The following is a 26,563-nucleotide window of genomic DNA, read 5'->3' as shown; positions in this document are numbered from 1 at the left end:
GGCAGACACAGGGGCAGTAGGAGATGAAGAGAGAGGGAGGAGGAGAAGATGAACAGAGAAAAGGGGGTGGAGGTGATGGTCAGAGAGAGGAAGAGAGAGAGGGGGCAGAGAAGAATATGGAGTACGAGGGAGAAAGAGAAAATGGGCAGAGAAAGGCGGTAGGAGGTGATGGACAGAGAGAGCGGGAGAGAGAGGAGCAAGAGGACATTTGGAGGAGAAGATGAGAGGTAGAGAAAATAATTGATAAGGAGAGGGGGAAGAAGGAGGAGATGGACAAGGAGAGGAGGAGGAGGAGGAGATGAGCAAAGAGAGGAAAGCAGGAGACGGACGAACACAAGGGAGGGAAGGAGATTATGACGTATATCCACTTCCCATACATATTTAGCAATTTTCCGTTTACCCATGTTGAGCTACAGCAACGTGTGGCTAGGTACAGTTAGTTTCATACAAAATTAATATCGTTACGAAACGATAATACGTACACAGAACTCGTGTAAACACACTTGAATAAAGAAGCAACACACTTGAATAAAGAGGCAAGTAAGGAATTACAGTAAAAATTATGTGCAGCAACACATTTCACACATACATCATTGACGGATCTCACCAAAGAAAACGGCTTATGGGTATGCTTTCCATCTCGCCAAACACCGGAGCAGAGCTCCCATACTCGACGAGCTGGCGCTCCACGCTTCCTCTGTGGTCGTCCAAAGAACTCACTGAGATTCTATTGTCACCCTTCCCTATCCCGACTCAGAGAGCGCAGGACACAGCTGGCGAAGTTCGACTGTCGTGAGTCTCCTCCAGAGGTGTAAAATAATACTACTGCACATTATCAGTGCTGTCCTGGCCTATCACGATACAGACCCTGTTTGACTGTTGTAGTGACTAGCAGGTACTCGGGATCGCTCTTCCACTGAAGACGTCTGGTCATGGATTGCCGAGAGAATGGCATTCCCCGACTAGATGAGCTCTGGCGCAGACTTGAAGCAGCATGGAATCGTGTCCCCGTATCTGTTATCCAAGCTCAGTTTAGCTCTATGCCCAGCTGGGTTAAACCCATTGTTTACTGCCCGAGGTGGAAGTTGTATGCACTACATTTCGCACTCTCTACACCCCGAAATAATCAACAAATTTAATCATGAGTTCTTCCCACTATACTGTATATAGACGATAAATTAAATCCCGTTATTTTCTATCCTTCCTGTTGAAATTTTAATGGCTAGCTGTGTAGGTCACATGGACGGATGACTGATGGCATAGGTTACTTCAAAGGCCATAGCATTCTGCCCTTGGTGAAAGCAGTTGCGTCAGTGTTTTTACCCATTTTCGGTCCGTATCGTCCCTAGAATGATTCCGCATTCGTCTCTGCCAGACTTACATACTCTCCTTATTGCGTCACCTGCCCGCAACACCACCAGGCGTCATTATTCAGTCTCGCGGTGGTCAGTGGTCATAATATTTTGGCTCAACAACACATATTTCTTTAGTGCAATGAGTGAAGGAAAATGAAATCCACGGCATTATGTTCTAAGGAAGATCTTTCAATAAGGGTAGCTGACCTCATGTCTAGACTGGGCAACTCTAAGGGTATAGGTGTAGTGTAAGTGAAAATCGTCGTTTTACCAATAATAGTCTTTCCCTAAATTTTCAAGCTACTCCGAGATTAACACTTTACTGTGAGCGACGTACCAGACTTTCCTAAACTGTGTGACCGATGGCTGCTGAAATACTGGAAAGCGCTCACAAAGACGAGAAATTAACATTAGACACGCTTTTTGCCCATTTTAAAGGCGACTAAAGCTCATTATTATTCTTAAGAGAATTTAAAATAGCTAGTAGGTCTCCGAATAATGGTCACTTGATGCTACTGGAACCTTTTTATTCTTCCATTGCGTGTTTCAGGTACTGCCCATCTTCAAATGATTTGTTGATTGCCTATTCCTATACTTCGACTGTTATTCTCTGCAATGAGGTGGTCTTATTTCCGCGAATACCTTCAGCGTATGACTTCTAGCTCGCAGGAAACAAAGTTGAAAACAGGCTTTGAAACATCACTAAATTTCACTGGTGTGACAAAGGATCGAAGATTATATCGAACGTCATTTGCTGAGCAGCTGGCCAGATGCTTCACTTTACAGGCAGCCCTATTCTCACTTTTTATCCACAACTTTTCAAACTCTATAATGACTTTCAGTTGAATTTAAAATACTTGGTGCCAAGTTGGGCCTCACAAGAGATTAAAAATTTTTACCGGCGTAAGAAACTGACCAGACAAACCAAATGGAAGTATTGTTTAATAGTTTATCTCTTTTCAATAAGGTAACATCTAAATACGCCAAAAATCAAGATACTCAATAATACATACTGTACACAGCGTATAAAAACTAAGTTTGAAAAACTCTGAATAAAAACTGAAATTAGAGATGCACATGAAGTGAAACATTTTGCCAGCTGCTCAGCATAGGAATTTCGATATCATCTTCGGCCCCAGTGGGATTTTGTGATGCTTCAAAGTTTGTTTTCAACTTTGTTTGCTATGAGCGAGAAGTCATACACCAGAGGCATCCGCGAAAATTAGACAGACTCATTGCTGAGAATAAAAGTTTAAGTATAGCAATTGACAATCAATAGATCATCTGAGGACGGGCAGCGCCCGAAATGCGTAATGAAAAAAATGAAAAGGTTCCAGTAACATCAAGTGACCATTATTCCATGACCTTACAGCTGTTTTAAATTCTTTTAATATAACTTTTTGAAGTAGATGCTGAGTACAAACGCTAGTTGATGCAGTGACTCCAGTTCATTGATGTAATAATGTATACAAACAATTTCTGAGCGGAAAAGTCATGGAAACTGAGTATTGTGCCAGATTTAATGCGTAGCCTAAGAGCCGTTAGTTAACACTATCCAAATACCCTCAAACAGTTCAGTAACGGTGGAATACTCGCAAGAGTAATAGACGTGAAAGGGTGTCGGAAACTACACCAACCAGTCTCACTAAAATCTAGGCACCGAGTGCACATAATAGCACTGCTCGCAGCGTCTGAAGAAGACGAATGTGTCACTCGTCGAAATATTGTGCAGAAAAGTACAAACGAACGCCCGTAAATACACCATTTATCAGTCAAGCCGAGAGAACGAGTCAGATCATATACTAATTACTTCACTGAGAGAGGCAAAGAAAGATGGTATCAGGAACCATATACCGTTAACAGCCAGAGAGATACAGAAGTCGTCCCCAGAGGAAAGCAAGCAGCAGTTCGATACAGTGGAGGGGCGGCGCCTAACCCCCCCTCCCCCCGCCTCCCCATTATTTACGCGGCGATATTCTGCCACAATGGCAGTGCGAGTGGGACCCGCTGTGGCTGTCTCGTTGTCGGCGCCCCCTACAGTTGGCACACATCTGCAGCTCCTGATTTCATCTTCGTAGCAATACTGACGTGCAACAAAAATTGTAAGTTTATTACCATTTTCTTAAGGACTGGAACAGCCATGATATCGCAAGTTTGTTCCGAAGGACATTTAGAATTGACTACGAAAAATGCAGACTAGATATAGTTCCCTTCACGATAACAGACACTGGTACACCACTGCCTGTACGATGCAAATAACGTCCATTTTATAGCCCTGACACCGTTTACAGCGTCTTCTATCTCTCTAAATAATTTTAAAAAACTTCTTCCGTCACAATGTTTACAGTTAATTAGGCAATTACGAGCTTAATTACAAAGAGCTGATCTCTCTGGACATGGCGTTTAATGTGGAGGGTCGTGAGGTAGGTTGCTTATTATACTGCAGTTCCGTCCAGTATGATCTCTAATTAGGCAAGGGATGTAAAGATTTATGTATTAAAAGACTTTAGCATATTTCTCGTTTCTATTTCTAATTGTTCTTTAATAAGCAATGAATCTTTACTTCTAACTGGAGCTCGTAACCACATCCGTGATTACTTCCAAAATAATAATCTACAGATCTAACATAGCTATTCTGATTTACTTCTCGTGTTTAAAAATTAATTATGCTCTAAATGAGCAATATATTATTTAATATTTACCACCTCTAGTGTCACATTTTAACCTATTGTTCTAACCTTACAGCTTCCTTCACATTTATTCCTGGTATTAATTGCTGAGAACAATGGATACGAAATGGCTCATTAGCTAGTTGTATATGAAAATTATTACCTCCCTCGACTATTTATTCCATTAAAAACATAATACGAACCATGATTTTCCTGGAAACGAATTTAGTGTTTTATGTCAGTGTCATTTCTCTTAGTTCTTTTTATTTCCGTCTCTAGTGACAAAGCAACCGACAACGGAAAATAATAACATACTGCTGTCAAGCTTGTACTAAACACTTAAAAATAATTACACGTAGTGATTATATTCCTTGAATATATCTGCTGTTTTTCACAGTAAAGTTTTACGAGTATTTTTCTAAATACACTAACCAAAAAAATAATTAACGTAGAGTAATGAAATTTCGGGAAAACATTTGTCTAGATAACATATTTATGTGATTAACATTACAAGATTGCAGGTTAAAAAAAGGACGAGAAAGCCATTACAAATGTGAAATGCTGGTATATTATAACTGGTGTAACCGCCAGAATGTTAAACGCAAGCAAGCAAACGTCCATCCATTGCACTGTACAGTTGCCGAATGTCAATTTGTGGGATGGAGTTTCATGCCTATTGCACTTGGTCGGTCAATACAGGGATGTTTAATGCTGGTTGTGGATGACGCTGGAGTTGTCGTCCGATGATGTCCCATATGTGCTCCGTTAGAGGCAGATCTGGTGATCGCGCAAGCCAAAGCAACATGTCGAAACTTTGTGGAGCATGTTCAATTACAAGAGCGGTATTTGGGTGAGCGTTATCCTGGTGGAAACACCCGCCTTCATGAATGGCAGCAGAACAGGTCGAATACCCAGGCTGGTGTACTAATGGTTCAAATATCTCCGAGCACTATGGGACTTAACAACTGAGGTCATCAGTCTCCTAGACCTTAGACCTACTTAAACCTAACTAACCTAAGGACATCACGCACATACATGTCCGAGGCAGGATTCGAACCTGTGATCGTAGCAGAGGCGTGGTTCCAGACTGAAGCGCCTCGAATCGATCGGCCACCTAGGCCGGCAGACTGGTGTACAATTTGGCAGAGAGTGTGCGTGGGATAGCCACGAAAGTGTTTCTGCTGTCATACGAAATCACACCCCAGATTGATGTACAATTTTGCAGAGTGCGTGGGACCACGAGAGATCGCCTGCTGTCGCGCAAAATCGCAACCCAGACCATAACTCCACGTGCAGGTTTGGTGTCCAGCACGCAGACAGGTTGGTTGCAGGCCCTCAACTGGCCTGCTTGTAACCAGCACACGGCCATTACTGGCGCCGAGGCAGAACCAGTTTTCAACAGACAATACAACAGACCTCCACCCTGCTCTCCAATGAGCTCACACTTGACACCACTGAAGTCGCAAATGGTGCTGATTTGGTTCAAATGGCTCTGAGCACTATTCGACGTAACTTCTGAGGTCATCAGTCCCCTAGAACTTAGAACTACTTAAACCTAACTAACCTAAGGATATCACACACATCCATGCCCGAGGCAGGAATCGAGCCTGCGACTGTAGCGGTCGCGCGGTTCCAGACCGTAGCGCCTAGAACCGCTCGGTCACCCCGGCCGGCTGCTGATTTAGGGGTCACTGGAATGTACACTACAGGGCGTCTGGCTCGGGACTGTCCTCGAAGTAACCGATTATAAGAGTTCATTGTGCCTCTGTGATGCGAACTGCTGCTCAGGTTGCTGCTGTAGACAATGCGCATGAGTCATACGTCGAGCAGGATGGTCTTCTCTCTCGGTAGTGACACGTGGCCATCGGGAGCCCCGTCTTCTTCCGACTGAACATTCTCGTGACCGCCGCTGCCAGCAACTTGCATAGTGGCTACATTCCTGCCAAGTCTTTCCGCAGCATCGCAGAAGGAACATCTAGCTTCACATAGTCCTGTTACGCAACCTCGTTGAAACTCAGTGGTGTGTTGATAATTGCATCTTTACCGCCTTAAAAGCATTCTTGAGTAACATCAACTCACCACGTCCAATCTCAAAGGTAACTAACGCTCAGAACCGTTACAGCGTGTATTTAAAACAAAAGTGATTTGCATCCTCATAATGGCGCTGCTAGCGCCACTTTTATACAACTAGCGCGAATTCAGATGTAGAAACACGCCTACCAACTTTCGTCTACGTTCCACGACTCCTTCATGGTGTCGTGGTGTTGTGATTCTTTTCAGTGAGTGTTCGTTTTTATTCAGACAACGGTATTACTCTGAAGCAACTTTCGCTAAGGGCGATATGCTTGAACATAAAGATCTAAAATATGTTCTAAAATTACTGAATAACTGTTTCAGGTCTTCAATCCCCATTACCATCGTTCCAGTTTCGTTCACCTTGAAATGAATTTCTTGGTTGCTATTTCTTAACAACTGACTATGAAAAAACTCTGTTCATCTCTCATGCGAAGTGCATTCAGAGCCTGTAACGGCTGTGGCAGACGTTGTTTAAGACACAAACGGCGTTTAACTCCACGATGTCTTGTTCACTTGACTGGTCTGTGGTAAACTAGAACCAAAACATATTGTAACATCCGTTAAAGAAACTTTATTTTAATCGCCGTAAGTGTTTTGTTTTTCAGAAGTTCACATTTATTCGTGGAAGCCTTAAATCTAGGAATATGACCTCCTCATGTAGCTTAATGCGCTTCCTGCACCATGATGGCGTGCGAGACAATGTGGGGGCAGACTCGACTCGAGTCAGCACCCCGGATTAACAAACAGAGAGGACTGATAGAGCAAATAGAAAAGATCCAGAGAAGAGCGACACGCTTAGATAGAGGTTTATTTAACAAGCAGGAAAGCGTCAGGCATATGCTCAGCCAACTCCAGTGGCAGACGTTGAAAGAGATGCGTTCAGCGTTACGTTAAGGTCTGCTGTTGAACTATCGAGAGTGAGAGTCAACATTTTTGTTTCTTTCTCCAGTATATATCTAGCGAAAAGACCATGAAGATGAAATCAGAGGGATTCGAGATGACATGGAGGCTTACCACAAATCGTTTTTCCCGCGAACCATACGCTACTGTAAAAGGAACAGTGGGAAGCGACACTGATGCACAAAGTATCCTCCGCCACACACCGTAAGGTGACTTGCAGAGTATAGATTTTGACGTAGGTATAGAACGTTCGGCTCAGGCACCGGTCAGTCTCATTGTGGCTTTCAGACGGTTTTTAGGTTTCCGTGGCTTAATCGGTAAAAACGGAACACATTGTTGTTGTCTGTCCGACTGTTAAGACCCCTTTTTCTCCCGAACAGATCGACGTATCAGGTTGAAATTTATATCACTTGCTAAGATCTATAGTCCCGTGACGATGTAAGAAATTTAAGCTTCCAAGTCATTACAGTCAAATGATACGGCCATTTATGTCATGTTTTGATACTCATAATCTCACCCATCGAAACCTATAGGGTACTTCCCGTTGATCTAGAATCATAAAATTGGGAAACAAGCAACGTTTCACAATAAAAGTTAAGGAAAAAATCCGAAAAATGTTAATCAGTAATTATATGACACGAAAAAAATATTTTTTGTCGTTTGTCATAGGAGTGTTAGCTTGTCCGTCTTTTAAGACCCCTTTGTATTAGGAACGGTTAGTTTTATCAAATTGCAATTATGTCACATGCTAAGGTCAATGATCCCTTGGACGCATAAAGATTGAGCTTCTAAATCAATGAAATCAAAAGATATGGCCATTTATGTCACGTCGTTTGATACTGCCAACTCACTCATCAAAACACTAAAGGTACTTGCCGTTGATCTAGAATCATGAAATTGGGCAGGAAGCAAGATTTAACAGTACAAGCAAAGGAAAACATCAGTAAACTATTAATCTGTAGGAAATGCGATATTATTCAAAAAATAAACTTAAAATTAAAACAGTCTCGAAAGTCTTGGAATTCCCAAGGGTGATATCTTGCCAAGAGCGATATCGATAACAGGTAAAAGTCGTGGAGATTCTCGGTTCCCGGAATGTGTGAATTATCTGTACACATAATTATGTTTTTACGGAACCTCGGAATGAGAGATCCAAACGCACTTGGCCACTTTTTTCTCCGTGTCCAGGTTCATGCTCATCCATCCTCGTGTCAGAAACATACACAAATAGTACAATCGCGAATACAATCAAACCAAAAGTTACCCAGTTCCAAGACAGATGTCAAGAACGACCTTTTTCTCAAGGTAAAATGACATTGTGGGTGACAGGAGAGCCATCCGATTAAATAATTAAAATAATTTTAAAATCTTAGGTTAGCAGACCCTCCATCGGGCGACAGTACACTGAATAAGAAGCATAAACCATGCAATTATCGCCTGGCAGAGTCTTGACATGATTTGGCGACGCACACAAAAACCAAAAAAAGCATCAAGTACGAATCAGGGAAGGAACAGAAAGAATTAGCACCTGACATCAAAACGTTTCTGCAAAAAGCTCCGCAGAACAAGAATTCTATGAACAGAAATATCAAGGGTAGCAACGCAAACAGTAGAGTAAACTCTCTCTCGGTTTATTATCGAGGGCTTTATCAGCCTTTATGAGAAGGGCACTTAATACGTTTAATACAGAGGCATTCCCTATTTCTCAATGGACAAAAATACCTACTTGTCTCACACAATATGAAATCAGCTGTGAGCCATGCGTGGAGGTGCATCTAATAATCAAAAGATGTAGAAGTAGTTCTGTCTCCGTTTCATTAAATGTATTATTTGAAATTATAGAAACTGGGACGTGAAACTTTTTAAGTCATAAATAAACGCCATTTCTATAATGAATGAAACGATTTAAAGATGTGCTAGCAAAATACTAATCATCGACGGTTAATAATCTGCCGTGGATTATCTTGTTTTGTCTTTTTCGTTCCCTTTAAAGTTGTGCTATGATAGTTTTATAGACCAAACTCTACAATCATGTTGAAGATTTGTCGTAGTTATCCAAGAATAAAGTCAATCTCAACTTTACGAACTACAATCTTTGCTTGTTGAACAATTGCATGAGCTCTCTTTTCTGCTTCTCAAACACTTATTATTTCAAACACATTTCTATTATTTATGTTACAGGCGTATATCAGGATCGGATCCAGCCGCTGCGGAGGTTCCTTGGTGAACAGATACCATGTCGTCACTGCCGGACACTGCGTAGCCAGGTAAACCTTCATGTTTATTTAAATATTGCCACATTTTCTTACTAACTACTCTCTGCTCTCACAGACATGTATACGACGTGCCAACACACTCACAGACACAAACATTTTCCAGATTATTAATAGATTTATCTACCAGCTATTAACTGTTAGGCTTAATATGGATCTATATCTACCAGCGTCCCTGCATTAAGGTCACAAATTCACACGGTGATATGTACAAAATTCAGCTGATCATCTTTCAAGAGGATATTAATGCTGGGTGTCAGTCCATGGCAGACAATTGTTTATCCTATGACTTCTAGATGGACAGTATTTAGAAAAATTCGTCTGGTTTTGTAGCTTTGGCAAAACTTTCAGTTTTATGTTTTTAGTAACGATTATAGACGAGATGAGAGAGAAATCAGTATCCCAATTACGTTTCCCTGCTATTCATATCATCTTACACTGAATTTTGCTTTGGCACAATGTTTGTCTGATCCCGTGTCCTCGGGCTGTTAAGGAGTTCTTAAGTGAGCAGTAAGTCCCGTATCTTGCTTAATTTATACTTTCAATTATGCTAATTCTTCCGAAAATGTTGTAAATGTGCCGCTCGATAAGTATAGTAACCATTATAGATTCGACATCCCTCTGTCCCCCCCCCCCCCCCCCCCCAAACACGAGAACTTCCATAACATCTTAAGTCCAATTACAGGGTACTTATGACTCTAGACAACGTGCGTTGCGACTTCTCGTATTGATGACTATATCATCTTCTTTTCAGTATTTCCAAGGACTGCGATTTTCACATCTTCTGTCAGCTCTAAGCTTTGAGTTACTTAGCATACGACACAAATATTAACAATGTTACTTACAGCTATGCCTTTGGTAAGCTAACATCCCTTCATCTGGCTGTCTGTTTTTAACCTATCATAAATATGCTCCTCAAAATGCATAAAAACAGTCATAAAATAATATAAAATTATTCGGACATAAAGTCAAGGTCTTACTTCAAAATCGGCGACTCTTGTCCCTGTCCATGGAACTACCGCTCGTTCATTAAATCGTTTCTTTTCTATAGCAGTACCACCGATTGCCCGTCACACCATCTGTCTCCCCGTTAGCTCGCTCACTCTGTAAACATCGGGCAACTAAACAGTCACCTTAGTCCAGAGACGCCGTTGGGGCATGCAGAAACAATATTGACGATAGTTAACTGTGAAAATTGCTTACATATTTCGTATTACCGCTAAATCCAAAAAAACATTCATGAATCCGTTGAAGAGTCCGTTACTGCCCTCTTCCGTTGACATTTTGATCATATTATCAAATCCACCTAGAGGAACTAATATTTCTAGTTCTTCAGGCAGGGTAAGTTTTCTTCCTTTCTATGCCTTGTGCAATACCTCCGAAGCCTGTTCAATGCCATTTAATGAGTGGCCTGCTTCTGTATGTGTTTGGTTACTAAAGACATTCCATAACTGCATTTTACATAACGTGTCGCTTAATGTTCTTCCCGTTTGTCTCATGTACCTTGCGTGATGTGATACAGACTGTGTATTATATACTCCCGCTAGTTACAGTTTACTTGTCCTATTCCTCACCTTATGCTTTAAGCTAAATCTGACGAATTGGTGCATGGAATTCAATTTCACATTGTATGGTTTAAATATATTCTATGAGATTTTCCCAACATATAGCATGGTGATGGTCTTCTTTTTATCCTTAAATAGTTTCCTCCTCTCCTTTTTGATAAGGCGACTCACCATACATACATCAACTATCGTGTGTTTAGATACGTATAAGAATCACTGGCCTTGTTTTGTTGCTGAAACGCTTCCACTGACATGCTAAATCTTTAGTTTCTACACAAAGCTTTTAATTACTCCCAGCGCTAAAACGTAGAGTGCAATTTGAAATAAATATGAGGATAAATAACTGGAAAAGCTAGCAAATTGCGGCTATAAACACTCTGATAGTCAAACCAGAAATTTCTCACACAACAGTTGTGAGTACACTGAAAAGTTTTCTATAATAATTACTGATTCCTGTCTCCCGCAGGAGGTGACCAGTCTTATTAGTTCAAATATTTCATTCGCTGCGTAGGGAACTATAACGAAATGAAAATTTTGAGCCACAAATATTGGTGCTTTATTTCGTTACATTCCACCATTCTCACTACAGGTCTCATCTGCTGTGCATCCCAAAATTGTCTGGTAACCACTTAGAGAAGTGGGATTCATATCCGTCTATGACACGACAAGCGTCAGTACATGAGTGCGACGTTTGTGCGTACACAACGGCACCAGCCGGCTTTGGAAATCTGCTTATTGGGTTGTCCAAGCGCGAACTAATTCGATGCGACTATGCGGAGCGAATGCTTCATCTACATGTCCTGACACATCTGCTCTCTAGTGGTGTGTTCTGCAACTATACCATGGCGCGCATTACGAATCTAAACTTGGAAAGATGCTCTATCCACTGATACCTGTCATTTTTTCTTTATGTCTGGTAATTTTCACGCAGCCATGTTCTACAAATTTCGATGTAATTATGCTTAAACTTGCAAATGGGAAATTCTTTAAAATTAATCTATGTAGGTATGAACATTCTTATAGGAACGCGCCCTCTCATACAGATGGAAAACGGCACCGTTGTTGAAAATTGATCTTTGTAGATACAATCTTTCTCATAGGTTCGATAAAGGTGCATTTTTAACAAACTTTTGTTTTACTTATCTCCAGTGATACTTCTTAGACCAAAGATAGTTATCGAAACGACCTGACTTTCGGCTAAGTTCGATTCCCATTTCAACAGAATATTTTATTCTACAAGAAAATTTGTTTACAGCCCACGTTCGGATGAAAAATCTGAAATTATAGACAAGTGGGAGAATATTGAAAAGATTGATAGTTTTTTTATTTCCCGTTACCTCTCACTCATAAAACGCGAAAATGCAATCTGAAATTTGTGACGCTCTGTAACTAGTGTCTGGTTACGCCTCGAACATTCCGAGTACGCTGTCATTTTTTTCTGTGTTCTGACCACTGCGACCCATGCGACTAATTTTCATAACGATCATCGATAAGTCGATTGTTTATGACTGCTACATCCTGTAAATGTAAATTGGTGTATATCAGCTGAGTGCTGGTTGTGATGCGCAGGCGCTGTGGTAGGACAAGCCTGCCATGCTGCCCACAGAGCCTCCGGTGCCCGTCCAACAACTTTACCTTTGGTTGTCGCCCGTGGGCTGAAAGCGGTTTCGTGCAGTTCCCCGTACTTGCGGTTAACGCCCCTGAGCAGCAGTTGGAAGTGATCGCACGTCCTCCCGCAGACGTGGCTCCTAACCACTGTGTAATGCTCCCTAGAGGACAAGCCTATCACGGGATTGCTAAACTCTCTGAATCATTTTCTCGCACTTCTGTAGCATACTATTTATTTCTCCTTGAAAAGTGAATCTGAAATATTAATTCACGTAATACATAGTCTGAAGTGTTATAACATTCCTTCTGCCAGAACTCTGTCCATAAGGCGACATTTGAAATCTTAGCTGAGGCTTTCCCGTAGTCGTGTACAGGTTTCATCAGTTGCTTTCAATGAGTAAATAATCGTAAAATCATGAGGCTTGCAAAGACGTAGTTGAGACATCATGTATGTTGTAATTCTATTTTACACAACCTGGTAGTGTTAGGTGAAAAATGAAAACTTATTGTAATTTAAATGAAGGAAAATGGTTCGTTTCAAATGCGTGAGTTTCGTGTGCACTGGCTCAAAAGAAATTGAAAGAGAAAACGAAGACGATATTGAACTCAACAAACCAATCTGTATAACTGACATATTTTACGCCGGGAGAAATTTGACTGCCTACTAACACGAATCAGTGATAGTAATGTTCCGATACAAAAGTTGTAAACTTGGACTATAACTACAAAATCAACGTTTACAGTGAGAAATTCATCCCAAGCTACATCAATCTCTTGTTTCCTCATTGTTAGAATTCTGACACTGGATTAAATTGAGGTAGTAGTGCATGAGCGTTATATCAGTATATAGTTAAGTTCAAGTTCAACATTATTTTCTCAAACGACATTGACAACAGAATAAAAAATTCAGAGGCAATACTTTTCAGCACAACCTCGTAAAAAATGTCGAAGTGGCATGAGGAATAATTCTTGGAAATATTATTGTTTCTTGAACGTGGGCGTAAGCAACTTTCAACCCAATGGAGCAGCTATTGCTGAGGCCAGAAATTTCTTTAGAGTCGCCGCGTAAGCGACTACAGCTCTAATGTTGCGCAAAGTAGAAATCCTTGTCTTGCAGTTGTACTGCATCACAGAGAAAGCGACAAACTGAACGTATTAGCCGAAAACCTTATGCGACTTACGAATTACGTTGAAAGAAGATAAAATCAAAGTTCGAGACCAACACAGTCTCATTAGCAGTATAAACTCAAGGGTTTATCGATAGACTTTGAATATTGTGGCATTTAACAAGCTTATCTCACTGAATCTCCTGGAATTAAGGAAAAACCACTCATCTGAAACACAGTTCACTTTATTCACACACTACATCTTCCAAATAGCAGAGCAGTTTCATTTGTAGATTCTGTCTTGCTAGATTTCCGAAAGGAGTAAATTCACAAATATGATACTGCTTCTATTAATATTTTATATTTGACTATTAGGAGCTAGTACGTTACACTGGATGGCGAATACTCTACAGAAACGAAAGTAACATTGGATGTGCCTCAAGGAAGTGCAGTCGAAACCTGTGATAGTTTCAATATACTCTCCAAGGGAAAAAAAAATTATCACGAAGGAATTATCCGAAAGGGACGGAAATCGGTAGATGTGATGTACAGATACAGATAAACAAATGGATCACTTATTCATGAGAAAGAGATCCACAAATGCAGCAACCCAGTAACACGTTGGTCCACCTCTGGCCCTTATGTGAGCAGTTATTCGGCTTGGCACTGATTGACAGAGTTGTTGGATGTCCTCTTGAGGAAAATCGTGGCAAATTCTGTCCATCTGGCGTGTTAGATCGTCAAAATCCCTGGCTGACTGGAGGGCCCTGCCCATAATGCTCCAAGCGTCGCTAGTGTGGAGAGATCGTTCGACCTTGCTGGACAAGGTAGCGTTTAGCAAGCATAAAGACAAGCACCAGAAACTCTTGTCGTGTATAGGTGGGCATTATCTTGTTGAAATGTAAGACCAGGAATGCTTGCCATGAAGGGCAACAAAAAGGATCGTATAATGTCGTCGATATACTGCTGTGCTGTAAAGATATGGCGGATAACAATCGTACAACCAAAGGGGTTTCAAACAATTATTACTGGTTGTCGGGACGTATGGCGAGCGACAATCAGATGGGTACCCCACTACTATCCGGGACGTCTCGGTCTGGGATCTCACTGGATGGAGAAAAATTGTCTTCAGTGATGAGTCCCTCTTACAACTGAGCCCCGATCACCAGAGAAGACGTGACTGGAGACGCCCTGGACAGCAGTGAGGTACCAACCTGACTGTCGCCCGTCATACGGCCCGAAAACCTGGAACGATGGTTTCGGACCTCTTTTGTTGTTATTCGCAGCACCTTTACAGCACAGCGGTACGTCGAAGATATTCTGAGACCCGTTTTGTTGCCCTTCATGGCAAACCATCCGGGGTTTACATTTCAGCAAGATAATGTCCACCCACACACGATGTGAGTTTCTACTGTTTGTCTTCGTACTTGCAAACCCTACCTTGGCCAGCAAGTTCGCCGGACCTCTCCCCGATCGGGAACGTTTGGAACATTATGGCAGGGCCCTCCAACCAACACGGGGTTTTGACGATCTAGCGCACCATCTGGACAGAATATGGCACGATATCCCTCAATAGGACGTCCAACAACTCTATCAATTAGTGCCAAGCTGAATAACTGCTTGTGTAAGAGCCAAAGATGGACCATTAAGTTACTGACTTGCTCGATTTGTGAAGATCTTTCTCGTGAATAAACCATCCAGTTTTTCAGAAAGTATAATCATTTATTTGTCGGTACATGTACATCAATCACATCCACCAGTTTCCATCCGATTCGGATAATGGCTTCGTAGTGCGTCGATAAAATTTCCACCTGGTGTAATGAATGGCAGCTCTCCTCAAACATGTGTAATTGTGAGATAATGTCTGTAATAAAGAGAAAGGACCCGATATATTAGTGGTGATCATCTTGAACTCGTCAAACCGTGTAAGTATTTAGGGGTAATACCAAGAAGCGATATGAAACTGAGAAATCGTGTAGAATGGTGGAAGATTTGTTGGACAATTTCTGGTAAAATGTAATGCATCTGTAACGGAAGTAGCATATAAGACGCTGGTGCGACCAATTTTAAAGTATTGTTCAATTGTTTTGGAGTATTAGCAATTGGGCATAACAACAGACATCGAACGAATTCGTAGAAGCGCAGCTAGGATTCGTCACAAGTGAATATAGCCCATACAAAAGTGCAGCAGAAATGCTAGGAAAATGAATTCTTGGAAGAAAGAGAGCATAGTTCAAGAGAAACCTTTATGGGTAAATTTAGAGAATCTGTATTAGAAGAAGATTTCTCGGCCATTGAGCTGTCGACTTGGTGTATCTTGCGTGGGGTTCGTGAGAAGAAGATAAGAGAGATTGGAGCACGTATAGAATCATGTAGACGGTTGTTCTTCCCTCGGTCAGTAAACGAATGGGACAGAAAATAAATATAGGTATATAGGTACCATCCGCCATGCACTATGCAGTGGCGTGTGGAGTATGTATGTGGATGTGATCGTTGTGCGGAAGGATGTGTTCCCGGATGCTATACGCGGAGCAAACCGCATTGTGGCGGTACGAAAAGCAATTACGACCCCGCCAGCTTTGAATCGTGTTTGATGTTCCTACAGCCTCCCCCCAAGGTTGACAGTGCCCAGACACGTGTTTCCTAGACGTTCAGAGCCGTCTTGACAGCTCAGTAGATACGGCTTCTCTAGTGGCATGTATGTTCATCAACACGTCGCAGAGTAAACAACTACCAGATAGGATCGCCTGACAGCAGCGACACGAACGCATCCCATTGTTCATTAACATTGTGAGCCTTGGACACCGATCGAAACCACCGGGTCAGCATGATTCCTAAAATAGTTGAAACCACTTTTCTAACCCCTGCCACGAAGTATACTATATTGTATCTATAGAACACAGATTGTGTGAAAGTGTCTGTTCGTGCGGGCCCGAAAAACCACACGCTTATTTGTAGCATTTTAGTTATATGTGCTATTAACTTCAGATTCGTGGGGACGCACCGTTAGACACGTCTTCTAAAAAGCCCTTCGGCATGCGCAGTCTCCTTTTTATTCACTGATTACTCTTCATTTGACAATCTACTCTTACTTCATTACCAACAGTATCTCTCTCTCTCTCTCTCTCTCTCTCTCTCTCTGTCTGTTTCTTTTCAATTCAACTTTTTGCAACGCACTCTAGATTGATCTGTAGAACAGGGCATACATTTCAACAATTTCACCAGTACATTTACTAAGAGAAATTATTATATCTTTTCTTCTTTTTAAACTGGCCACTAAGGACCACGAACAAATTTCATTTACTTATTTGTCTTTCACTTTCTTTGTTCCAGTACTCTACCATCTATTAACTATGATTCTTCTTCCACTTCATACCAGCTGCCTTGAAATCCTTCAGTATTCAATACTTTCTCCGCACACACTTCTCTGTCAGTTGTTTCTTCGGCATTTATACAATTTCTTTTCTGCATCATGGATCCATTATGTTATGAATTACTCATCTCACAAATATCTGACTATCCATTTGGTTAGTCTGCTGTCTTGCAGTCGATATAAATGTCTAGAAGAAACCAGTCTTCTTTTTCTCATTACCTCCGATATGTTTTCTAGGTGTCGATAAATGTCATCAGTACTACGTTATTCCCAACCTTCCACAGTTTTTCGTGGGTCTAATAGTTTCCTAATGATTTGCCTTTCGTGTATTTCTAATTTATATGAATTATAGCATAATGCTAGACTTTCGCTTGCATACAGGCATTCTGGCTTCACTACTGTATTGTAATGCCTTATTTTTGCATTTTTAGAGAGACATTTTTGTTGTAAAAATCTTTGGGCATGCCATATGCCCTTCCCATTTTATGTATCATTTCCTCTATAGCAGCTTTTTCCAGATCATTTTCTTGGATTATCTCCCCAATATAAGCACAAAACCTTTTCAATTTGGCCAATATTTTTTTCAGAAATTTCGTTGTATTTTTAATGTCTGTAAAACATTTGGTCTTCTCTGCAGAAATTCTTACTCCAATTCTAATGGCTGTTTCTTCTAAAATATTAATTTGCGTTACAGCAGATGTCACATTTTCAGAAAGTACAGCAAAATCATCTGCAAATGCCAGAGAGTTTATTCCAATGTTCTTGTTTCCTTTCCTCAACCTTACTGAAAAAATCTTATATTCATTCACTTTTTCATTTTATATTCTCACTATTTTTTCTAGAACGCCATTAAAAGTAACTGATGATAGGTCATCATCTTGGCGTACAAGTGTGTTTATTTCGAAGGGCTGATGCACTTCTACCATAAATTTCACTGTAAATACTACGTCTCCTAGTGTTTCACGAAACTGAGTCCCAAAGCGGGTTGCATCAAATCAGTCACAAGGCTGATGACTAAAAAAAAAATAATCAAAAAACAGTTCTTGAAGTCAGTAATCTGTGGCGACCATCCTAAAACCACCTTGATATTCACCTAAATGACTGTCCAGTGTCGTTTCTACCCTGTTCAGCAAAATCGGGGAAAACATTTTATATGCTACTGGTAGGAAGGAAATTCCTGTGTATCTGTTAACGTCTTGTTTATTCCCTTCCGTGTGTAGAGAAATTATCAGGGATACCTTTCACTCTCACGCGAGTTTTCTTTTCTCCAGATTTCTTCAAAGATTAATTCTAGCTCTTTTTTATTTTGGTGGGAATCATTTCAAAAGTCCCGCTGTAGTAGTCTTCTCTACTAACTTTATGTTTTTAAGGTATTAATTACTCCTCTGTTTCTATGGTACTCCCAGGTAATTTTCATGAGTGTTTGAGAATTCCAGCTTATGGATTGGTTCTGGACAACTAAGAAGATGATGAAATTATTTTCCAAGTATTTAGCAATTTTCAGTGTTCCTTACATTATTACATTTCCTGCTTTTCTTTCGAAACCTACCTCCATCACTTCTCGCACCCTTTCTGAGCACTAACGGCAAATTTTTGAAGTGAATTACTACAATGAATAACTTGTGAACTTCATACCACCATCACATCTGAAAATACCATACTGGTAGTCACTAATCCTATTATGTTTTGGACAGTAGCAGGACTTTTGCCCATTTCAAATGACAAAATACGTTCAACTTTGATCCAATCACTTCAGCGTTAAGCTTAATAAGTAACAGTACTGACGAAAAATCGATTTCGTACAAATTGTGATACACCTACTGAAAAGAGATGATCTTATTTCAATCATCCCTCGTAAGAACCAATTTTTCAACACGTAATTCTTGTTTTTTTTTATTCTACACAATAGAGTATCCCGTATGAATTACTCACAAACAAGCCAAAATTCCTGGTGACTTACAAGATGTCTGAGGAACAAGCATGTCAGTGGGAAGAACGATTCTATAAAAGCTTACCTTGAAAGGTTTCAAATTAATCTTGCAGATTTCCACATTGATTGACTGGATTTATCTAGCAAAAACAAATAAATGACTGTTCGAAAGTAAAGTGAACTACATATCACTTCAATGGTTGGTTTCAATACGATTGCTAGAGTATTAGCAGCTGACGGTAAACCTAAATAAATGGATTGTAATACACTCAGTAAACGGAAAGACCCGATATTATTTGACAAGTGATCGGCAACCGTCAAGTGTCAAGTATGCAGTATCTTTCTGGAGCAGCTGTAGTTGTAACGACCACGCTAATTAGCGACGAGAGCGTCTTTGCCAGACGTAGATTTATCGGGTCAGTAATAAGAAAGTGCAGTTATCCACTAAAGAAGGTCGCCTACGGAACAGTCGTTCTACTTATTATATTTTCCCCACAGTCATAATGTTGTCTAAAACAAAAGATTTCATAGTCGCCATCAGCTATATTGACTTTCAAAGTGCACGATTGCAATTTCAACGTTCTCAAGTGCAGAACTGTGAGTCTGCGAAAAAAGAGTACTTAAAGGATTATATCGCTTCACTAATGTAGTACCATGCAAAGTACACTTGATGATATGCTTAAAAGTAATAACTCCTATTTTTTTTAAATGAAAACGCTTATAAAGTATTTTAAATCAAACAAATTTTATTAACATTCTAAATATTTACTCTTAATGTCTACATATTTGAGTACTCTGCCGCTAGCGTGGAACATGGCGGCGTGTAACGTAACTATGTCGCAGTGTGAGAAACAGGGCGCTATAATCGAGTTTCCAGCTTGAAGAGTTCGCCCACACATGGAGCACCCTCTCTTCCAGCATGACAGCGCCAGACCGCACATTAACGCTGTGACATTTGCAACAATTCCAGGCCTCTGGTTCACTGTCATCGATCATCCGCCATACAGCACCGACTTTGCCCTATCCGATTTTCATCTGTTCCCGGTACTTAATGAACACCTTTAAAGACTTAACGTTGAAGTGGTGCAAGCAGAGGTGAAGTTATGGCTCTGTCAACAAAGTCAAACATTCTACAGTGACGCTATCGACAAACTGGTGTCTCGTTGAGAGAAACGTGTTCATCGCCAGGGTGACTATATTAAGAAAAAATGTGCAGACATTTAGAATAAAGTTGTGGAATTATAATAATTTTTTTATTTAAGAATCATGAAGAATTTTGACATAGATCCGGAGGTATTATTTTTCAGCAGGCACCTGTATCGTCGTCCTCCTCGTAATTCAATCGATAAAAATACCCACATACCCAGATATAATGTGGAATTGACCACTAGGCGTCACGAAAGGCGGACCTGCCCATGTAAAAGAAGGCGAGAAGTTTTCTGTTGTCAGTAAAAAAGCAGTAAATGCAGAATGGGGTGGTCAGCATAGCTAAGTGACTTCGAACGTGGCCTTGTCATTGGATGTTACTAAGTAACAAATCCATCAGGAACATTTCAGCTCTTCTAAAGCTGCCCAAGTCGACTGTTGGTGATGTGATTGCGAAATGTAAACGCGAATGAGCAGGCACAGCTAACCCAAGACCAGTCAGAAAAAATCAAAATGGTTCAAATGGCTCTGAGCATTATGGGACTTAACTTCTGAGGTCATCAGTCCCCTAGAACTTAGAACTACTTAAACCTAACCAACCTAAGGATATCACACACATCCATGATCGAGGCAGGATTCGAACCTGCGACTGTAGCGGACGCGCGGTTCCAGATTGAAGCGCCTAGAACCGCTCGGCGTCACCGGCCGGCAGACCAGTGAGGGCCTCTAGTACTGACGAACGGGGAACGTCGAGCATTGAGGAGGCTAGTTGTAAAAAATCGCACGAAATCGGTGGTAGGAATCAGTCGTGAGTTCCAAAGTGCTACCAGCAGACCAGTTAGCACAGTGACTGTGCAAGGGAGCTAAGAATAGTACGTTACAATGACCGGGCAGCTCCTCATAAAGAGCGACCCCATTATATCCCAATGCCCCTCGCAACAATAGTAGTTGTTAAGAAATTTGGTTTAACCAAGCCGACCATTCAAGATATTTTCTCCGTTGTGAACCCACCACATTTGCTTTAGAAGAAATGGCGAATTTCGATAGTACTGTAGTGTCTCATACCTGCTCAAATAAAGTAACTGAAACAGAGATTAGCTGCACTCTTTTGCGTTGTCTATTAAGAATTCAGTATGCACTATTTGCGTAAGGATCGGCCACTGGTAGACTGGAAAGTTAACGGTCGGCCACGAGTAGAAAGGAAGTGAGGCTATCCACTGTTTTCCGATCAGAGATTACTAGCGTCTATAATCATTTGCCATAAAGTGACATTTTCGAAAAGACAAATTGGTGGACACCAGAACTTGTCACCCTCGAACACTCATTTTGCAGTTCTTGGTTAGAATACTTTAATAAACTTAATAGGTAATAGTTATTAAAATGTTAACTTATCGTCACTTGTGTTACTTGCAAAAGTCACGAAGTCTGACAGGACCAATCAGTATCTTGTAACATTGACTGGTTCCCAGCTTACCGAGTCCACGTCAAAGAGAGTACACCGTGGAAGCCATCCTGCCTGCAATAATCACTGTATCTATTGCTGGTTGTATGGTTACCTCCTAGGTGACAAACATGATCCCTCGAATTCTTTTCGTTCTCATTCCATTTTTCTTTGTTTCGTTGTGTAGCTATGTGTCTTCGTCCCGAAGATCATCGACGAAATAATTCCATCTGAATTTTCAGTTGCGCCTAGCAACCAGGTTTGTACGCTTGAACGAACTTTTCTCTGTGCAGCGAAGAGATAACTGTAATGAAAGTTCTTAACAGTTTCAAACAGTATGACGTACCAGCATACACTCTGAATCCTCTCAAATTTCGCTGCAGTATTGACTCTGCAGCTGAGTGAAAGATTAATTACGAAAACAACTTATGAGTCGTCTTCAAGCTATTCTTTTGATAGCGCAGGGAATTGTGCAGGAGTGCTCTGAAGGGCAGGGGAAGACGTTTCCCGATAGCAGAGCATTCTCGCGACAGGCAACGTGCGGCTTCGAGTCGCGGTACAACAAACATTTTTAACGCATTGATATACTTATTTCTCGTACTCTACGTATGGAATTCAGTTTTATCTGAAACTGCCCTCACTGATGAAGAACGTAAGAACTGAAATAAGATACTTTTACTACGTCATCCCGTGTCTAACGAGAGGAACATAATTTTAACGTCGCGGGTTGGTGCACCAGAACAAACATCGAACAGTCAGCACAGGTTGTCAGTGCTCTACATTGTGGTGTATGGGGGAATCATTACTGCTACCCAAAGATGGAGACTCATAAAACGGTTTTGTTCTGTGTCAAAATGGGTCTCAAATGGTCCCATCAATGAGAGTGAATCGAAACGACGGCTTTGTGCCCTTCCAGGACGTTTCCAAAATGACCCATGTTTAGGCAAAATTCTCGTAAACAGCCGAAAGGATGTACTGATGCTTCATTGTTCCAGAAGCAGCGTAGTGGAACAGTGAGAACCTAAGATGTGCTGTAGCGATCGAAATTTAAAACTAGGGCTTCTCAGTACGAAGCAAGTTTTCACAGCTTAAATACGACACATAAATTCAAAACTTTAAATCAAGAAAATTTAATTAAAAACTATCGTCTCATGCTTATTCACCAATCATGTATGCAAGTGTGGATAAAAACCATGGAGGGATGTTCAGACACAGGTAGAACACGAAGACAGATATTCCAGTGAGAAAGATAATTTGAACATACTAATGATGAAAGAATAACAGAATTTTCCGGAATGAATGAAAAATCATGTAAAGTACAACGACGAAACTATTGCGTTGCTTGACAATCTTTTCCTTGAGTTACTCTTAATGAACCTAATATATTACTTCAACATGTTAAACTAAAAAGAGAAAACTGGAGACAATATGTGGGAAGATCTAGAGTGAATTACTTTGAGTAATTCGTATAGTAAATAAGCTTAAGGTAACTCATAGTGAGGAAACATCCAGAAATTATGATAGATTTGGATTTCTGAATAGAATTATGATATATTTGTGGACATTCCTGCGGTGTCACTTGTCACTGTACAAAATTACACAAAATAACAGTCTTGTTTCTCTTAAACTGCTGCGCTTACATTAACCTAGCGTCCTGTAATTATTGTAATATGTTTCGCCCGGAAGTCATGAGCGTTACCATGCTTTGTAAAATAACTAGGAGTGTAAAATCATCCTACGCAGAAGCAACCATTTCAAAAGCAGCAAGAGCAGATGGACGAAAAGAAATTGACAGTTCATAAAACAAATGTTATATAGCAACTGAAGCTGGTAGATAACATAATAACCTAGAACGAAAGCGTATGCAAAGGTTTCAAAGTTTTCTCGAGCAAAAGCGAAAACTTTATATCTGAATCGATTACCATCTTTCTCCCGGCTACGGAAGATATATATTTGTAAGAATAGTCACATCACCTGTCAATATATCCGTAGGTTTGTAGCACCTATAAAACCCAGTCTCTCACCCATATGAACACAAATCACTATGACTTCTGCGCCTGATATTTAGAGTCGCTTCTAACCTATACTCTTGCTTACTGAGGCGGCGATGTAGAATGAGCTCCATCTTTCAACAAATTCTGACGAAAATTTACAGGTATATATCATATTTTTAAAATTTCGATTTGAGGTACAAAGGTCTATGGTTGAGAACGACCTCAAAGCAGTGTAGTGTTCTGTTTCTGACCGACAGATTAAAATTGATTCATATTACCACAGAAACAGAAAAGAGATATTCATTAGGTCAAAATTACACCGGTTCGTTGGTTGCAAAAATTACTTTCAGATAGATCAACACGAGTTTGACAATTTATAAAGCTGCTGGGAACGTATATGAGCAATTAAGTCGTAGATAACAGATGTTACAGAACCCTATTTTCCTTCATTATCGAGATGAAATGCGGATGGTACTCTTCGGGCAGCGATACTTACAACAACGCTGGTAGGACAGAGCCTCTGATCTATCAGATTTTATATGAATTTTAACGTTTGTCTGCGGTTTTAGAACATTACGCCGAGTGATTCAGTTTATACATAAATGGAAAACAGTAACAACGCACGCAACCTCAATGCTCCTCACTGCATTAATTCGTGCGCTCGCTACCGTGGCATTGCATTCCCTGCTGTTAGCTGTTGCATTCCTGGTTATTCACATAACCGCCAGGCGAGACTGAGAATCAGTTTTGATAGCCTCAGAAAGGAAACATAATTCATTCGCTAATTTCTTATTTTAGCGCAGATAATCATAACGGACAAAATTTCATAACTGTCACAAACCTTCTCTTCATCTCGTGACTGGCATAACACCTCCTTTATTCACCACTATCATTAAAGTGGCGTAGTCTAAAGCACTGCAGTAACCCTGAAGGATCGTCGAGTGCACACACAAGGAGGGTAACGACTACCTTACGATGACACACTATAATTATCGCAGTTGCTCAGCTCATCTCGTGTTGCCTTTCGTCCGTTCTGTGTGCACACGAAGCCAGAGAAAGGACCGCAAGAGCCATTTGCCTTGTATTTTAGCACTTGTGTATCTGTCAACCTTACATCGAAGACTACCGCCGTTGTTTCATTGTTCTTGTGTTACTACTGCTTAATGAACGTATAAATAAAAATTAAGAGAAACATCGGACATTGGCGTTCATAAATAATGGAAACTCTACGATTTGTGAAACATCCCGGCAACACTAGAGCAATGACGTGACACCAGTTGCACAATTAACACAGACTAGAAGAGCAGAACAGATGACATAAGCCAAGTAAAACGCAAGTAAGTTTTCTTTAACGCTTTAGTTAAACATAACACTAACACTTTAAGAATTACAAACTAAAGTCAAAGATTAGAGACGACGCAGCTGTCGTTGTAGCAACAGTTGTCGGCAGAGATTTTCGCGTGCCTGTGTGATCCTTATGACTTAAGCCGTCTTAACAAAGCGAGTGCCAGTTCCCATGCGAATTTAGGGGAATAAATTCTGTGTCTGTTCAAGGGATTATGGGCTTCCACATATGTGGATGGCCTTTCTCAACGTTTTTCGAATAGTTGGCAGTAACTGTCGAAATTTCTGCTTTTGAGTAAATCTTCGCACAGCCAGACGAAAAAATGCCCTGCGGCATTTCCGAATACCTCATGAACAGTCGATACACCGCAGAAGCACAAATTCACGTGTTTCTCACTGTTCGTTGTTTTCCCAAAACTGAGTTCCACCTCGTTGATCAGTTTATTGTTAAGGTTTGTCAGTGGCTCCTTTATCTGCTACTTCTGGCCGTACAGTCTTCAAAAGGAAGCGATTGTTAAAAAATACAAATGAAGTACACCGAAAATATTTTAGAAATGCCTTTCCGTCAGTGAAATACGGTGATTCGAAAGCGTTCAGTCTAACCTTTAATGTCAGATTGGTTGCCTGTAATTTCTTACAGCTGCATTTTATTGCACAAGACACACATTCTTGAGTCCGCATACTACGCAGCATATGATTCAACCGTCTTTCTGTTCTCTTATCTAACAATAAGACGATACAAGAGGTACAAGAGCGACGGCGTTTGTAACGCTAATTAAGTACTGAATACGTTTAGCCCCTGGCAGACCAGAGGCCTCTAACTAGCCACAACTCTTCTTCTTGGGGGCGCTGGTTCTACGCCGTATTGCAAGCTCCCGCCGGCAACGACGTATTTAGGTGCTTTGTTTCCGCTTCCGTATTCTTTGAAGCACTGTTGCGGTAAGCTCTCGTTGCGAGTGATTGCAGGATCGATCGCCTGTGAAGCGGACAGTGCTGAGAAGGGGCCTGCAGCCATCTATCTGCGTGCGTGCTCTGTGCCTCGGAGGCACGATTCAGTTCTTTGTTCGCTATAGGATCCCGAGCTGTCAGCGGCCTGTCCTCCTCTTTGTCCATTGTAAACGTATTCTCGTCCCGGATTCTGTTACAATGTCATAATAACACGTCAGCTTTTTGTTTAACCTCTATATTCTGATAACTGCAGTTCCCTTTAGTAGTGCGATTTTACGAGAGTTATCCGGCTCATAAATATACAGTACACAGACAGTATTTCCATATTAACGTGATGTATGCCAAAAACGATCCTTTATTTCCTTTCCACATAATCACCACCAATTTCCATACCTTTTGTGTATTGCGACGTCACAAAAATGTTTCGCCTGCTCTCTCAAACATATTATTGCCACCTCTTGAACCTCATTACCGTTTACGAAACACTTTCAACGATTAAATATCGGGAAAAAGTGAAAATCACTTGGTGCAATACCTTCTCTGTACATTGTTGGGGAAGAAACGCCGCTTCTGAAAGATTACAACAGTTTCTAAATGCCACACGTAGGATGGTTGCTTTGGAAAAGACACGGCTGATTTCGTTTCCCATCATAATCCGAATGGAAACTGAGCTCCGTCCCTAATAATCTTGTTTCCAAAAGGCGTTAAACGATTATCATCTTTCCTTTCTTCCGAAAGTATGAATGATCGCTGTTGTTCATGAAACAAATCTCTATGGTCTTTTTTTTTATTACTAACTCGACACCGTCTCTCACGTCTCACGGTACACACCTGC

At 40.8% G+C, this 26,563-nt stretch overlaps 1 protein-coding gene across 4 annotated transcripts in view; it reads left to right on the top strand.

Moving 5' to 3' along the window:
* Positions 1-26,563, top strand: part of LOC126299050 (serine proteinase stubble) — a 419,426-nt gene that overhangs the window by 302,687 nt on the left and 90,176 nt on the right. For all 4 annotated transcript variants that reach the window (XM_049990706.1, XM_049990705.1, XM_049990707.1 and 1 more), the window contains one exon: positions 9,182-9,267. In XM_049990706.1, coding sequence (XP_049846663.1) covers positions 9,182-9,267 — 86 coding nt within the window. The remainder of the gene's footprint in view (positions 1-9,181; positions 9,268-26,563) is intronic.

Source organism: Schistocerca gregaria, chromosome X, assembly GCF_023897955.1.
Source record: "Schistocerca gregaria isolate iqSchGreg1 chromosome X, iqSchGreg1.2, whole genome shotgun sequence".
NCBI classification, from domain to species: domain Eukaryota; kingdom Metazoa; phylum Arthropoda; class Insecta; order Orthoptera; family Acrididae; genus Schistocerca; species Schistocerca gregaria.
The sequence above is the reverse complement of the archived record's forward strand: the minus strand, read 5'-3'. Positions and strand labels throughout refer to the sequence as shown.